The sequence below is a fragment of the Simochromis diagramma genome, unplaced genomic scaffold (assembly GCF_900408965.1).
Source record: "Simochromis diagramma unplaced genomic scaffold, fSimDia1.1 OVJJ01000705.1, whole genome shotgun sequence".
Taxonomy (NCBI): domain Eukaryota; kingdom Metazoa; phylum Chordata; class Actinopteri; order Cichliformes; family Cichlidae; genus Simochromis; species Simochromis diagramma.
Window position 1 is genome coordinate 959,934 of NW_024387448.1, and position 17,045 is coordinate 976,978.

The 17,045-nt window shown below is 42.1% G+C and overlaps 1 protein-coding gene across 1 annotated transcript; it reads left to right on the top strand.

Annotated features, from left to right (window-relative positions):
- Positions 1–1,097: 1,097 nt before the first annotated feature.
- On the top strand, positions 1,098–16,399 carry tmem240a (transmembrane protein 240a). The gene is made up of 4 exons (XM_040013920.1): positions 1,098–1,934; positions 2,322–2,428; positions 5,976–6,184; positions 16,146–16,399. The coding sequence occupies exons 1-4, from the start codon at positions 1,878–1,880 to the stop codon at positions 16,298–16,300; spliced, it is 528 nt and encodes a 175-aa protein (XP_039869854.1). The 5' UTR covers positions 1,098–1,877; the 3' UTR covers positions 16,301–16,399.
- Positions 16,400–17,045: the final 646 nt, after the last annotated feature.

Here is a 17,045-nt window from a genome sequence, read left to right on the forward strand (position 1 = left end):
AATTAGAGCCTACTACACTGGTGCCCAGCTTGGCTGCAGTTTCTTCACGAGGGGCGAGGTTGAAATGAAGTAACACTAGCAGGAGTGTGCCTGTGGGTGACAACAGCAGATGTTTTTTAAAATCTGCTCCACCAGAGACAAAGGGTATGAGTACAGTGGTTAGTGATTATTTTCTTACAGTATTTGTATTTTAGATTTTATTTGGGCATGCATAGAAAATTGGAATACTGTACAACAGTTCAGTCTGTTTCACTACTTTACTTGGGATGATTGCTGTCCATGGTGCTGAAACAGCCACCCTTCCCTGGAGTGATTACTTGGTTTTTATGACACATTTTTCTGTCAGTTTGTTGTTTCTCTGGTACCTAGGTTGGCAATACAGACTATAGTACTTGAGGGATACAGGAAATCTGGATATACATATTTGAGCTGCAGGCTGGGATATGACAGTTATATATTTCCTTTGATTTGATGGTTTGCATACTTGCAAGTTCCACCTCTCATTTCTGTATTCTATATAGCAACTTGAAACTTTTACCATGGAGACAATAAGAGCAGACGCTTTCAAATAATACATCAAACAGGATGTTTACTCAGTGAGCTCAGTGAGCCATGGTACAGATGTCATGCCACACCAGAACTAGTCTTTGAAACCACTGGCCTTTATTATTTCCACCAGTAGAATATTATCACTATTTTGCAGAAGTTTCGACATTTTCTGAATTTCCACACTTTCCACTGTAGCCTAAATAAATAATCCAAATGACACCCCAAAACAAGTTTTAACCTTAGGCTCATTTTGGAAATGTAACAAGCGGCATGTTGTGAGCAGAGATGGTGCAGAGTCAGAAACAGAGGAGCAGCAGTGTCTGGGGGAGAAGTAGAACACAAGGCAGGCGTGTGTGTGTGTGTGTGTGTGTGTGTGTTAGGGTTGGGGGGTTACTGTGGGGATAAAGCAGGTTAAATCATGATGACGAGTGCCATCGGTGCCTCTGCCGGTGTCCTGTAAGTAACGAGCCTACAGGCCTTTGCTTTAAAGCGGGCTTGCAGTTCTTTCTTCTCACACCGCCCACTATACACAGATTCTCTCGCGCGCATAGAAGCGCGAACGCGAAAGCGTGCGTGCGCGCATGCACTAGAGGTGGGAGTGGATGCTCGTGTAGCTGCTGGAAGCCAGGATGGGATAATCCTGGCTCCGGGCGTTGATGCAGCTGCCGTTGCTGGATACGGAGTGGACTCGGGGCGCAGGGTGGGTCTAGTTCCCGACTGGAGCTGTGTGGACCCCGTGTCGATGTTGTCAAGCGTTCCGAGAAAGACGAGGGCGATGGCCGTGAAAGGAGTTGGTGCAGCTCTTTGAAACGTCCAGGCAAAAGAAATCGACCGTCTTCTCCCATGGAGGACACCGGCATTAATCTGAAGCGCAGAACCGGTGTGGAATAACTTAGGAAAGGAGGGAGAGAGGATACCGGGGCACTCCGTAGAGGATATCAGGGGAATCCTTCATTCATTTTCTTTATGGTTTCTTTAAACTGGGATACAGCTAGAGACGCGAGTGAAGGAACGGATCACTTTTGCATCGGTGATTAGGAGAAGACTGCCTCCTTGGATCGAGCGGCAGCCGCATCCGACCTACCGTGGGGGGGTGGGGGGAGATCAGGATACTTGGATGGAGAGGGCGCAGTGAAGGCTAGCGGCTTGCCGTGTAGGAGGGGACGGAGGGAGACCGGGCAGTTTGAAGGGACGGGGAGCCAGGAGCGGCGGCGGCGGCTCCATGAGCTGCTCCTGCCGGGACAGAGCGCCCAGAGCCCAGCCGGAGCGTCTCCACCGCCGCGGGTAGAACCCCGGGCAACAGGACGGTGGCCAGTTTGGAAGTTTTGATGCATATGATCACAACCACCATGATTTTTATGATTCTTGGTGCTTCAGTTGTAATGGTAAGACACCTTCACCTCCCTCGGCCACGATCTTATTTCCTCAGTGGGCTGAGAGCCTCCCGATTTGACAGAAATGCCTCAAAAATGTAGGCCTATCACATTTTCAAGAAACTACAGCAGGCCTATCACTGACACGAGGAAGTAGGTTAGCCTACCTATAATTACCTGCCGTCATAAATAAATAATCTAAGTCCGTTTGAGGCAAGAGTCCCCCCTCTTAGAATCGGGAGGATCTGCCAAGACTATTTTCACTCATGTCTCTGTGGTCTTTATAGCCTGCTGTTATTTATCCTAATAGCACCTAATGAAAAGAATTATTCGCTGTCTGTGGTAATAGCCTAGCCTATTGCTTGACATGTCCCAGCTGACTGGAATGGTTCTTTGCAGGCGATAGCCTGTTTAATGGACATGAACGCACTACTGGATCGCTTTCACAACTACATCTTACCGCATCTACGAGGGGAGGACCGCGTCTGTCATTGCAACTGTGGAAGGTAAATGCCATCATCCAGCACGATATTCGGGTTAAACATGGTGTGCTTCATGGTGTGTGTGCACGCGTGTGTGTTCTCTTCTTTGGTCGTCCATTCTTAATTGCTGAAGAGGCCTCGAAGATTTCCGGCGGTGAAGCCAAACCTGTCGGCGCTCTCACAGGCTACATAGCGACTGTCAGACCCTTTATTATTCGCTCGATCTCACGTTTGATCGCCGTGTGCTGCTTTTTTCTTTTTCTTTTTTTTATACCACCGGTGGCGGTGAGGATTTCTGATTTTGCTCCATACACGAAGGTGTATGTCGGAGCCATAAATAGGTAATGAACTACGAGCGATGTGAGGCCGTTTCAAAAACAATCTGAGCATCAAGTGCGCCGTGCTATTCACACGCAGGCCTACACGACAAGAATATAACCTGCTGGGGCCAATTATGATCCTAAGTGCCGAAGTGAGGTATGGCTTAGGAAGTGCTACAGGGCTGAGGGAGCTGGCTGCTCACCAGCCTACCTGTTTGCTGTCACGGTGAGAGCGGGGATTGAAGTGTGGAAAAACAACAGCATGACATTCATTAATGTATTAATTTGGATTTAATGAGCATTATTACGTGTTTTCCATCATCATTAAGCACTTAATATGACACAGGCTAGATATATGGGTGAGCCATGGCACAAGTGGGCCTCTGTGTTGTGTTTTTTTTCTTCCTCCTCCTAACTCTCCTCAGTGCCTGAGGGTATGGCAACAATATTAGAGCAGGATTTAAAGTAAGACTCCTATTTTACAAACAGGTGCACACCTATAGTGTCCTCATGTTGGATCCTGATTGGTCTGTGCTCTGCAGACAAGCAGCTAGAAGAACACACAGAGGCTTTAGAGGGAAGAATTTTCACTATTCATATTGGTGCAAGCTGAACAGATGCACACTCAAAGAAAACAGCAGCCCATAGTGTTCATGCTGCAGTGAGGGGGCTGATGTGTTAGCAGTTCATTAGCAGCATTAAGAGGGCAGTTCCACAGTGTGTGTGTGTGTGTGTGTGTTTTCTTAGCCTCTAAATCCAGAAATGGGTCACCATCAATCATAGGCAATTATATTATGCTTGTCCAAGTCAAAGTTTTGAAAGGTGTCTAATACATGTGATGTGATATAGTTTACTCAAGGCCAAAAATAAAAAAAAATAAATTGCATGTTTGGGTACAGCTCTGAGATGAGATGATGCATCACTGATGGGCTTTTTTTCCTGGAATATTTAGACAGGCATGTCAGGTTTGCTACTGCTGAGAGAGGCCAAAGGGATTTCTTTTAGTAAGTAATGCAAAAAGAATAATGATTAAAAAAACCCTTCTCTTATAAGTGATCAAATAAACCTCCATGCTAATGAACAGTATGCACAGTAAAACCTCTGCTCCTCCTGCTAGTGCTCAGGTAACCACAGTGTCTTTCACTGACCTGGAAATACTCCTGAATGAGAGCCAGTCATCTGTTTTCACACAAACAGCAGAAACGTGGGATACGTGGATGAATAGAGCAGAGCGTTGACTTCGCCTGCCTGCCCTTCCATCCATGAGGCGTGGAGGTGTCGGGACGCCCACAGTGCTCACCTTATCAGGCTTGAGGACACAGCCAGTGTCATTTTATTTGGCAGTGCTCATGCTCTGTTTTGGATGTGGTTGTAGAATCTATGATGGGCTCAAGCCTGGCCTTAGAACAGCTGCATCCGTGATGGGGAAGATACAGGAGTGGACTGCGCGTGTTACACAAAATTCTTGACCTGATTTTTTTTTATATTGGGGGAGGGAAAAAAGGTGCACAAGAAAACTTATGTGCTACAAGAAACTTATAAGTATTTCAGCAAGGTCCTTCTTCAGGGGAAATAAATGAATCTGGATAGACATTTTGGGTTATCATTACACATTGCTTAGCTTTTTTTTTTTTTTTAGATGTTTCCCTGTTAATGGACTTCAGAGGCTGCTTTGATCCCCCATGTGGTCATACTTCTTTAGCAAGATGCTTCAGGTGCTCATCTGCAAGATCTATTTGTGTTTTAAAGTGCTGTAGAGTTCCTGCAGCGCAGTGTCCAGAGATTATCTGTCAGTCACGCAGCGTGGGTGGAATTTACATTAATGAAGTTCAAATTTGTGCTTGTCTGTAGCTGCTCATGATACAGAAAACAGAGTCATACCTTAACTTTTAACGCGCTTTTAACAGTCTTAACTATAGTAATGTCAGAGACAGAGAAATCTAATCAAACAGTTGCAAGCCATTCAGATTTACAGAAGTTAGAAGCTATTTTAAATTGCTGCAGCATGTCTTTAGTCTAGCAGGTCTTCACAAACCTCCTTCGGTCCAATCCTGCTATCAAAGTAATGTCCCAAAGAGTGTGAGTGCATCTGGACTCACTTCCAACAGGTAAATCTCTCAGCTCCCACTGCGTTCCCTCACCGTGTTTGTCAGACAGCTGCCTGTGTTGTTATATTGAAAACGCCTTCATCCCCTCCCAGGAGGCCAGGCAATACCTGTATAGTGAGGCTTTCACATCAAGTGAATCTATTTTACAGTGGCGGGGAGGGCAGTTCTGGACAATGAGGCAATGTGATAGCCATAGCTAGTTACTTACTACAGTAGTGGATGTACAGAGCTTTATGGATGTTCTTTTATTCTTTATTCAGATCCCACTGTATATATATATATATATATATATATATATATATATATATATATATATATATATATATATATATATATATATATATATATATATATATATGTATATGTACACTCTCTCTCTGTCTCTCTCTATACACATGTATATATACACATATGCACTGGTATCTGTCTATCTCTCTATTTCTCCATCTACCTCTCTCTATATATATATTTACTTGTAATGCAGCATAAGCTGTCCTCTTCCTCTCTGTGCATTATGGGTGGAACATTTCCATGCGTTCCCCTGTGAGATGTGAACACCTGTTTAGTAGCAATCAGGCACCCTGTGAATTTGTGGTAAAGGTATAAAATTGCCTTCTTTCTTGCTTCTCTTATTTGGAGCAAATTAAAGAGACTTTCTAACAGGAGCTGGTTTGGCTTTAAATTACACTTTTAATTCTAAAGTAAAGTGAAAAAACAAACAAACTGATGTTTACAAGATCACACCAGAGCCCCCAGTACAGTTTGCATTATATACATGTCCTATTTGCTCAGGAAGGCATTTATTGAGCTGGTAGAATATGGGAGTAAATGCCTTGCTTAGAGGCACTTCAACTATCGTCACTGAGAGAGGCAGAAACCCTTCTGTGTTCAGTCCTTGAGCTGCTTCTCCAAATTTAAAAATCACAACTCAGCCGTGAATTTTTCTGCCTAAAGTGCAGCCCGGAGATACCCATGGGTTCCCTGAGAAGGCTTCTGGGGTTAACAGCAAAGTGCGGATTTGTGCAATCTTATCATAATTTAGAAATCTCCAGACACCCCCCTAGTTAGAAGGGTTATATAAGATGCAAACATAGAGCATAATTAACTCTTCCATCACTTTGCCCTGTCTGCCCTCGCCCCCAGGCATCATGTCCACTATGTAATCCCATACGATGGGGACCATTCCTTGGTGGACTCTTCAGAGAACTACTTTGTGAGTGACAGTGTGACCAAGCAGGAGATGGACTTAATGCTGGGACTGCTACTGGGCTTCTGCATCAGCTGGTTGCTGCTGTGGTTGGATGGAGTCCTACACTGTGCCGTCAGGGCCTGGAGGGCGAGCCGATACTACGGTAAGATGGACGCTGCCTGCTGTTTATCTGCTGCTTATACGCAAGCTCAGCAATACTTTAACATCATATAAGTTTTTATTCATTTTAGTTGAACATCCTGAGGCACAAATGCTTGAAAGACTGGAAAAAATGTAATATGTAATGAAATAACGTGTATTTTATTGCAGGGTATTAGCAAAAACGCAGAAAGATCTTTTTATGTAACTATCCGCAATGTATCTGGATCTCTAAGTGCTTGCCAGGTTAACACAGCAGTTGGTAGAGCTCTGGAAAATGACCTTACCCCCCATTGCTTGGCCCACTTTTGGCTTTTCTTGCTGATTTTTTTCTCAGTTTACTGTGACCTCTTGGAAAAAAAATCACAGCGAAACCTTCCAACTGCGATGATTCAGACGTAGGCACATCAGACAAACCAGCTGAGCTGAAGCTAAATTTAAACGGCTGTCCTCTTTTTCTTCTTCTTTTTGGACAGTCTACATATCTCACACCTTATTTCACTAATAATACTTAATTTGTTTGCAGGAAACAGCAGTCATATGCTCATGTAATGGCACTGTCATTAAGTGTAATTTCTATGCTCGGGATGTATTCAGCTCATTACTTGATAGGACAACATAAAATCACTCTTTAATGTTGTCTTTCCCAAACTGCTGACTCACATTAAACTCCCTGCAGGTATGTCATTTTTAAATACATTAGTGCAATCACTTGTGTCTATTGCTGCACGCTGGTATGTTATTCAGCATCGGCCTCTGAGCCCGAATGTTGTGTTAGCATTAAGCCAAACTGAACAGCTGACATCTTTGCTTGGATTAAAGTTCACATATTTAAGCTCAGTTTACCTGAGAAGAATTAAGCCTAGTTCTAGACTTAAACTTACTTATTTTTGCATTGGAAGATGTGTGTCCTTTTAGTCTAGGGCTAGGTTTACATCAAGTGTTTGGATAAATGGCTCACCCAGAAAAGTTCTGTTTAGGGTCTGTGATAAGTTAGAGCTTTAATGATCTCATTGGCGATGCTATAAGAGCAAAATAGCAATGCAAGTAAAACAGAATATTAATGGGATTTTAAATATGTAATATAGATGATGCAACCTCCAATTAAAACCTCCATTCGGTTGAACTTAATTGGGACGACTAGACAAAGTGGCTTTGCAGGGTCCGACTTAGCAAATTAACAATTATGATTATGACATTCGTGGCTAGATAACTTCCTTGTTTGAAAGTTCAGCCAAGCATAAGTGTAGACTAATAATAAATAATGAACATGCGTAACACTTTTCCAAAACAAGTAAACAGCGCAAGAGGAAATGAAAAACAAAACTTTGGGGAAAATGTATGGCAGTGCTAAAGATAAAGCTGAGTGTTCAGAGTGGATCCATAGGAAAACCCTAACTTTGCAAGCCTGAGATGCATTGACTTTGTCCTTTAAAAGGTTCCGATCTCAACAGGAATTTTCCAAGCAGCAGTCATGGGGTTAACCAGTCACACCACATCAGTTGTTCAATTACCAGGTAGGCTCTAAATGGAGATGAGGATTTAGGTAATATGGTAGATTTGATTGATTGGCCTGAGAGCAGTGCTCTGAAATAACTGTAATATGTTGATGTCTCTTCTACAATGACTGCAGATCTAGAGCAACGTGACATTTATGGAGGCTCCAAAAGAGAGAAAAAGAAATCTCAGCTTAATAAACCCCCCTTCTTAAATAAAACTTCATTCCTTCAATAAAACTTTTAATGACAGGCCTGCATTTTTGGTTGTGTTACATGACATCGTTAATAATGCTATGTGGAGATTTGTATATTGTGAGAAATTTTTCTGTGCTGACATTTTCAGTTTGCTTTACAGTTTGGTTGAGTTACATAAAAATGGAATCTCACAGTCATACATCCCAAGTCTAGCTTCTTATTACAGAACAATCAGGGACCGAGGATAGACACGTGAGGAACTCCAGAAAAAGTAAAGACCGTTTTATCTTTTTGTGCATTTTGCACCACATCTATGGTGCTAAAAATATTCAGATAACTGGTTTAAATACTTACAAAGGTGTAAAAGGCAAAGGTGTACTAAAATAACTTTAGTTGTACTGACTTTCCAGAGTTTCTGGTAGTGGAGTAGTATCCACTGACAGCTTTAAAGCGGCTCCAGCATTTAACTCGTTAAAGAATGACAATTAGACACTAAAATTCAAAAGATTTTGATGACAGCTCCATAGCACATCTATAAAAGTGCATGATGCATCAACACTTCTTGTTTATGTATAAAAGTGAAGCCAACTTATCTCAGAAATAAGAGCTGCCATCTTGCACTTGTTAGTGTCTGCGCTGTAGTAACTGGGGACATTGTGCCGATGCCCCACTTAACACAGGATTTAATGGAAGTTGATGTCAGTAGCACAGAAATATTTTGGCTTCACTTTTGGGAAGCTGTTGTGACCTCCATAGTGGTATTTATTTTCTCAGATAACTTTCATTTATTCCAACATGTATTATGTTTACCAATAACAATGAAAAACAGTTCATAAAATCTACATCTGCTATTGGAACATCTTTGTGATCAAGTAGTTGTGTTTTCCCAGCTACACTGACAGAAAACATGAATCTGGGCTCTTAATTATGAGTCTTTCATAGTAGACATATCAGCCAACGCCATCAACAGATCCTCTGTTCTGTTCATCTCTCCCACTTAGCCATGTGAGTGTGATATTAAACCAGCACGTTCAAGGTCAGAGCCCAGAAACCAAAGCAGCTGGAGCAAATTCAGCCATCATTATACTTCCATGTTATTTTGGTTGTGACATATTAAAAAATGTCAAAAAAAACAACAAAACTTCACTGAAGGTATTTCCAGTAATATGCTGATTAGACCTCTTCAGCTGAAGGTGGGTGGAGCTGTCCTAGGATTTACGTGAGGTCACCAGACTAAATGAACCACAAAGAATGGCTGCGCTCCATTTGGCTGTGACGCTTATTAAGCAGTTGCAAGGTTGGAAAACCTTTTTAAATGGAGTCCAGGTGTGATATGAGGTGGCCAGTTCAATTTAAATCAATATCAGTCAGTTAAAGCAATCTTTTCAGAGGCAGTACCTTTTTCCACATGAATTCAGACATTCTCACACACACACACACACACACACACACACACACACACACACACACACACACACACACACACACACACACACACACACACACAGCAACATGAAATATGTGTTTACTGAGATGCTTTTAACACGGACACACAGACTAATCAGTTCACATTAGCGTGTGTCATTCTGTATCTGTAATAGAGCTGCTGTATACACCACACACTATACAACACTGTGCACTTGAGAAAGCTAACAAGAGAGGCATTTCAGTGGAAGGTGTAACTGGAGGTTGTAACTTTGTGAGTTGGATTACATGGATACTCTAATAGTCTTTCTAGCAGCAAGTTTTGCCACTTGGAAGCAACATTGAAATGGGCTGTTATTTGGAAAGTTACTTTGAAGCATTGCCTAAATAAGCTTTAATCACAATGGTCACTAAGACATAAAAACTGCATGTATAGAGTCACTAATCCAATCTGATAAAAATGCTTATAAAGTTTCTGACTTTGCTCCAAATGATGGTTTTAAAGAGCTCTTTCCCCTTTGGAAATGATACTTCTACTACCATCTTTGCTCATCAAGTGCCATATCTCCGGCTCTCCAAGATCTTTGCTTAAAAGTATAATAATGAAGTGCGTGGGAGCATCAGCGCAGTGGATGACAAAAAGGAAAACTGTCACCGCTGATATTACACTGAATGAATGCGGTGGAAGTCCTGGAAGTTAACTGATTAATGAGGGAAATCTGACCAAACTATTTTTTATTTTAAAGCAAACACTGCTGTGGTGTGATCATCAGTGTGATACACAGTGATGAGTGACGAATCAAAGAAAAAGCCTGAATCTGTGAGCCCTACAATGAAGGGATCCAGTGCCTCTGTGATGCTCCGTTGTATCCACTTAGCACGACGGGTCACTGCAAATCAATTCAGAGATATCCCAGATTTTCAACCTTCAAGAAAGCAATCCACAGGGCAGGAGATGTTGCTAAAGGGATTCACAGGTATTAAAGCGAGTCTTTATTGTCGGTTATTCTTTTAATTTGTCACCCATATGTGTAAGAATACACACACAGCAATCACCAAGACTGGTTTAAACCAGGCTTGAAAAACAGAGAGTGAGATGACTTCACTCCCACCATCTGCTGCGCTGTAGTGAATGCTACATTCCCACATACCGTGTGTTTAAATCCAACTGAGTGTGATAGTTGCCTCTTTATTTCCCTCTGTCGGCATGCTCCCTCCCTGAAATATCCGTCTCATTTCTCTCCCCATCTCCTCCTGACAGATGAAGGATGCATGTTACTTTTGCAAAAGAAAGCAAATGCGGCAGATTTAATGAGACAGAGCATGTGCTGTACAGCACGCCGGCACCATTAGGCCTATGCGCCTGTGCGGGCTCGAGCAAAGAAATGAAAAAGCTTTCAGTGGTGCCAAAGTTAAACAGCCACTAGACGCACGTGTGAAATCATGACATGACAGCATGAAGTCCCTCACAGCTCACGATCATGGTGGGTTCTCAGCCTTTTCCCACATTTAGCAATTCTTTTGCTGCAATTCAGCCGAGTTTGGAGACACTGAATGTTGAAACATGGAGAAAACTGCACTATCCTGTTGTCTCTATGCTGTAGCGGGTACAGAGAGTTTGGGGCAGGCCCCACGATGAGGAGGTGGCCTGGATCTTCAGTTTTCAGGATAAAGTAGGTGATATGTGACCTGGATACTGGGACCGCCATGGAAAAGCTCCCCAGGCGGGATGGGAATCTGTCAAGAGCTGATCAAAGAGTGACAGTGATTTTAAAATGCACTAATATGGGGCTTTAGGATGGAGGTTTTACCATTCGTTTGCAGCTCTAACGAACAACGTGCTCGAATAGTAAAAGCTTTGATGTTTGCTGGCTGCTGCTGCTTTGCACAGTCATGGAATTGAGAACAATGCTGGTTTTCTGCAGTGCATTAGTACAACAGTGCAAAAATCATCATAAAAAACACCCAGGGAAAGAAGAACATCCATATTCATTAGCAGCACTTATAGAATGGGGAGAATAGTTGGGGCTTTTTTGGCACTTGGAGGGAATACCCCTCATTTCTCTGTATGTGCCGGTGCTAGGTCACACTCGTTTAGCCTCCCCGAGATGAGGAGTGAAGATGAGGCTGACAGAGCGGGGAGGAGAGTGTGTGTGATGGTGGGGAGCAGGATGGAGATGCTGTCACATCCCCACCCCCACTTCACACACACACACACACACACACACACACACACACACACACACACACACACACACACACACACACACACACACAAAAACTCCCCTCCAAAGCTAAAAATAGAACGAGTGAAAGAGCAGCTGGAATAGCAAGTGAGAAACGCGCACACACACATGCGCACAAACACATGCGCGCACACGCACTCACGCATACACAGCGCACTCAGATGCACACTGTTCCCTTTTTTCCTCCTCCTAATTCCTCATCTAGCTCCTCCCTCTCTCCCCCTCTTCTTCACTTATTGAATCTACTCCTGTCTGTTTCCTTTACAGTGCTTCCTGCTGCAAATACATTTTCCTGTTATTGCTGCCTTGCCGTGAACGCCTAACTCGAAAGGCCAAACGGAAAAAACGCAACAACGATCACACAAATTGAGAAAACGATGACTTAGCACCCCCCCCCCCGCTCTAAATTTAAAGCATAACAATTGTATCTCTGCCTCCCTCTTCTCCTGCCATGCCATTATCATTCCTCCGGACTCAATCTCCACCTCCATCCTTTTATTCAAATGAGAGAAACCTGTCTTGGTTGCCCCTTTTCCTTTGGATACCCTTCAGAGCAGTCCTTGTGGACAGCATACCCATTCACAGCTATAAATAACTCTCCCTTTCTCTCCCTCTCCTCCTCTCCTCCTCTCATCCACAGAACACATCCACCCCCCCCCCCCCCACCAGCTCTTGCCTAACTTCACCACCACCCCCTCTTTTCTTGCTCATCCTCTAGCAGGGCCATTTGCTATACTGGGTTTGCTGTCTGGGGCTCTCCCCTCCTTCTCTCTCTCTGCTGTCTCTGTGGACCTCGCGCCGCCTCGCCGGCTCCAGTTTATAACCTGACAAGCACAAACGTCTGCCCCGCCACTCCCCTCCTCACATTATGCACCTCGCATTTGCAAAAAAAATAAAAATGAAAAAAATAAATTCTACTTTGTTTCCCGGCACAGACACAAATTTCACGCCAGGTCGGCCTTTGAGACGACCCGTACGTGTGATGTGATGGCTGCTAATTGGGTGGAGTCAGATGGATCCGTTGTGTCTTAAATATGTATAATGTCATATGTGAAATCCATTTTGGTGTATGGCAGCGATGCCAGGACACAGTCACCGATGCAACAGTCGAAGCACAAATGTGAAAGCTCAAGGGCAATGCCGCGGCGCGCGTGAAGAGTGACGCCATTTACAGTTCTCATGCAATATTTCAAACTTTCTTCTTCTTCTTTTTTTTTAAATTCTCGTCTCGGTTTCTCCGTCGTAATCAGCTCGCCTCTGCTCCACAGAATAAAAAGCTACGTTTGTTGTGAAGACAAAATAAAAATGTAACATCGTTGTGCAAAATTCACAGACATAAACTGACTTTTATTTTATTTTATTTTATGTGTAATGAAATGTGATATAAATAAATTTCCTTTCTTTTCATTACGCTTATACCAGGCGAAAGAGGAACATTACTCGTCTGATTCTCTTTTTGTTTGTTTGTTTGTTACATTCAGCTCGTCCATCTTTGAGACTGTTACACACAGTAAGTTTACCCGTTTGGCCATCGAAACATTTAGCCCAGAATTTTGTTCATTTGAGAGCAGAAAAGTGACGCGTGAGCCATCACGGTTCTCGTCATCTTGTCTCCAAGGATGAAAAATAGAAACTATTAAAGGACAAATCGACGCGCAAACCTTTGCTTTTAAAGCCAGTGTGAGTCAGGCCAAAATGTATTTATATTTTCAGTCAGTTTCCAACTGCACAGTTTGCTCATTTCAAGTCCCCCCCCCCCCCCCACCCACACACACACACAAATATCTTTACTGAATTAATGCAATTAATGCACAGATGTCTATAAAGAGAACAAACAAGCAAACAAAAAGTCGACTGAGGATCATCTTGATAAATGATTCTCCATTGCAACATGTTTATCGTGCACAACTGCTTTAGAACACGTCTGGAAATCACAAAAATGTACTAACAGATAGATCATCAGATATCACTGACGTCACATCAATTTTAGCAGCTGGATTGTAGATAATTCAGGAAGAGCCCCAAATACATTGGAAGAGTGAATGTTTCCTCCTGATAAGTTTTTGTCTTATTTAATTCTTCTAATAAGGAGGGTATTTGTCAGCAGATATTACAGTGCAAACAACACCTCGTGGAGGAGGTTGACTCACACTCATGTAAATATCCTAATAAACAGACAAACCAAAGCGTCATCATGCAGGTTGTATTGGCAAATTTCACCAGTATAAACTAATGGCATTTACCACAAAGGGTTTTTTAAAAAAAATTTTATTTCAGTTGGTTTTGTAAGTACAGATTCTTGATTTTTTTTCTTTCTAGTTCATAAAAGTTTAAGAAAGAAAGATCATGACATTAACGCGCTAAAAGGAGGTTCATGGGTCTGAGATCAGTCCAGCTTGTGTGTCTGGTTGCTGATATGCCTTGTATACTCTAACTGGATTTAGAACCAGAAAACCAGGCTAAGAAGGATTTTAGGATTTTACACTATTGTGTGTGTTGAGCTCATGAGTGTGTCGTCTAGCTGCTCGGCTTTGGTGTCTTTAAACGCCTGCATTCAGCTTCTTACATCGACACAACTGCATGTGCGAATGACAGTGCAGCTTAATAAACCACATACTCACATCCCCATACTTTGTGTTAACATCATCGCTGAGGCATTTTCTTTAGTTCCACTGTCTAGCAGCTCAGTCTTTTGGCTATTTTTATATGAAATATTGACATGTTCATGTTTTGGGGTCTTTTAAAAGGCTCAAACTCTGAGTTCCTCCATTACATATAGAAACGACACAGAAAAAAATGTTTTCACATTTAATTTCTCATTCCCATAGAACATTTCCTATTTATGTTTCATATAAGACTTGAATACTCCTCCTCCTCCTACTACTACTACTACTACTAATAAAAATATTTGTCTTGAAACACTTAAGTGTACAACCTGAAAGTTGAAGAGAGAGGGTTAAATGATTTTTTTAACTGAATCTAGGGCAAAATTCATACAATACTACTACTACTACTACTACTACTACTACTACTACTACTACTACTACTACTACTACTAATAATAATAATAATAATAATAATAATAATAATAATTATTATTATTATTATTATTATTTTATTTATAGGCGCCTTTAAGACCCTCAAGGTCACCTTACAATAGCACAGAACAGTAGCAACAATACAATATAATAAAACATGGAAAAATACAATTTAAACATAAGGTAAACAAGAAAGAGAGGGGGAAAAAAACAAGCATGAAAGTATAAAAGCTGAGCAGGGTAAAAATGGACTAAGATGTATAATGACGTGTATGCAGTTCTGAATGGATGGGTTTTGAAACGTGATTTAAAAGTAGAGAGAGAGAGTTTGTAGTCCGGAGATCTGGTGGAATACTAACATGTTACATATAGGAATTCGGGGATCTATGTGTTGCTATAGTTTTATCTCGATTAGTGGTTCAGCTAAAAGTACTTTGAATGAATTTTGTTAGTATCCTACTGTACTATAATCAATGACTGGCAACTGATGCAGAACCTCAGTGCAATTTCATTAAAAGTACTGCCCTAATTCTGACTTGAAAGCGTCACACAGTTGGTGCACATTTGTTGCCTGTACTTCCATGATGTGACTCTCCCGTTTCACCGCATCCCAGGTGCTTCATTGGATTGAGATGTGGAGGCTGTTTGAGTGCAGTGAACTCATTGTCATGTTCAAGAAACCAGTTTGCAATGGCATTATTTGTGACATGGCATTATTTTGGTGGAAAGCAGCCATCAGAAGATGGGTACACTGTTCAAAAAGGGAGAAACTTTGTCATTACACCACCAGCAGTGTCAACCAGTGATACAAGGCAGGGTGGATCCATGCTTTGATTTTGTTCACACCAAATTGTGACCCTACCATTAAATTTGTCGCAACAGACATCAAGACTCATCTAACCAGACGACGTTTGGTGAGGCTATGGTAATTGTAGCTGACAGGTGTGGTCTTCTGCTGTTGCAGCTGGTTTGCTTCAAATTTTTATATATCTTGTGCATTCAGGGTGCATGCATGGCTACACGTGGTTATTTGAGCTACTTAAGTTTTGCTGCCTATTCTCCTCTAACACCAAGACATTTTTGAGAGCTACTCACTGGATATTTTCCCCTTTTCAGACCATTGTCTGTAAACCTTAGAGATGGCTGTGCAGGAAAGTCTCAATAGATCAGCAGTTTGTGAAAAACTCAGACCAGTCTGTTGGGTGCCAACCACCGTACCCTGTTCAGAATGACTTAAATCACCTTTCTTCCCCATTCTGATGCTCAGTTTGAAATTCAGCAAGGTGTCTTGACCGTGGCTAAATGCATTGACTAGCTGCCATGTGATTGGCTGATTAGATATTAACAATTCTCAACAATAAGATGAAGAAAGGGATAAGGTTATTAACGACCCACAACATTTTTGCTTTTTTTGTATTTTCAGGTTGATGTATGAGCAGGTAAATCGGCCCGTGTGATTCCATATCTTCTGCACTTTTACAAACGAATTAAATTATGACTTCCAATAAAAAATAAATGACTTACTCAGTCACACGTAACTTCTTTTCATCTTTCTTCTTCAGATACTCCATCCTGGTCATGGCTGCCCCAGTTCTGCAACCTTCGAGACCTCCGTCGCCGAGCCCAGCTCAGACAGCTGGAAGACTCCAGTGGCAACATGGTCCACATCAAGCAGAAGCTCTACCACAACGGCCACCCAAGTCCCCGCCACCTCTGACTTTAAAACAAAACAAAAAAAAAGAATAAACTAAACAAAAATAATATAGACGACCCCTGCCCCTCCCCTTGTACCCCTCTTCTCCTCCCTTCCAAAACACCTGTGACCCTTCCCAGCTGCCCCAAGGCCAACTGTTGCCTCAGAGACCCTGAAAACTACCCTCCCACTATTCATAACATGGCCCCCCAAAACCCCAATGACAGGACTTTCTTTTGACTAAAACCAGTCCCTGTCAGCACCTAAAAAAATTAATTTATCAATTAATTAATTACAAAAAAAATCCCAAAATGGAGCAAGATGACGATTATTTGTTGCCACCAAAATCTTGTCTTACGTCCATGTCCACCATTGTGGGAGGAAGAAGAAAAAAAAAACATTTTTAAGGGTGTTTTTTTCTGTATAGAGACATTTTCTGTGTTCATTGTTAAACTTGGCATGCTCTTTTAGAACAGGGTAAGATGTGGGTAGTGTATGGAACGGGGCGGCAAGACAGGTGTCATTATATATATATATATATATATATACATATATATATATATAATTTTTTTTTCTCTATTGGGTGGGACCAGGATTTTGTTGGCACAGGGTAGGGTGAGTGAGACTGGCGGGTGGGTGGGTTTTTGTGACGGTTAGAATGCTGCTTCTGTAAATAGTTATAAAAACAGGCAAGTGGGATCTGACAGTGTTTAAAAAGGGGGGTGGGAGGTGGGAGAGGGGTGTCGGGGGGTTCTGTGTGAGTCTTTCA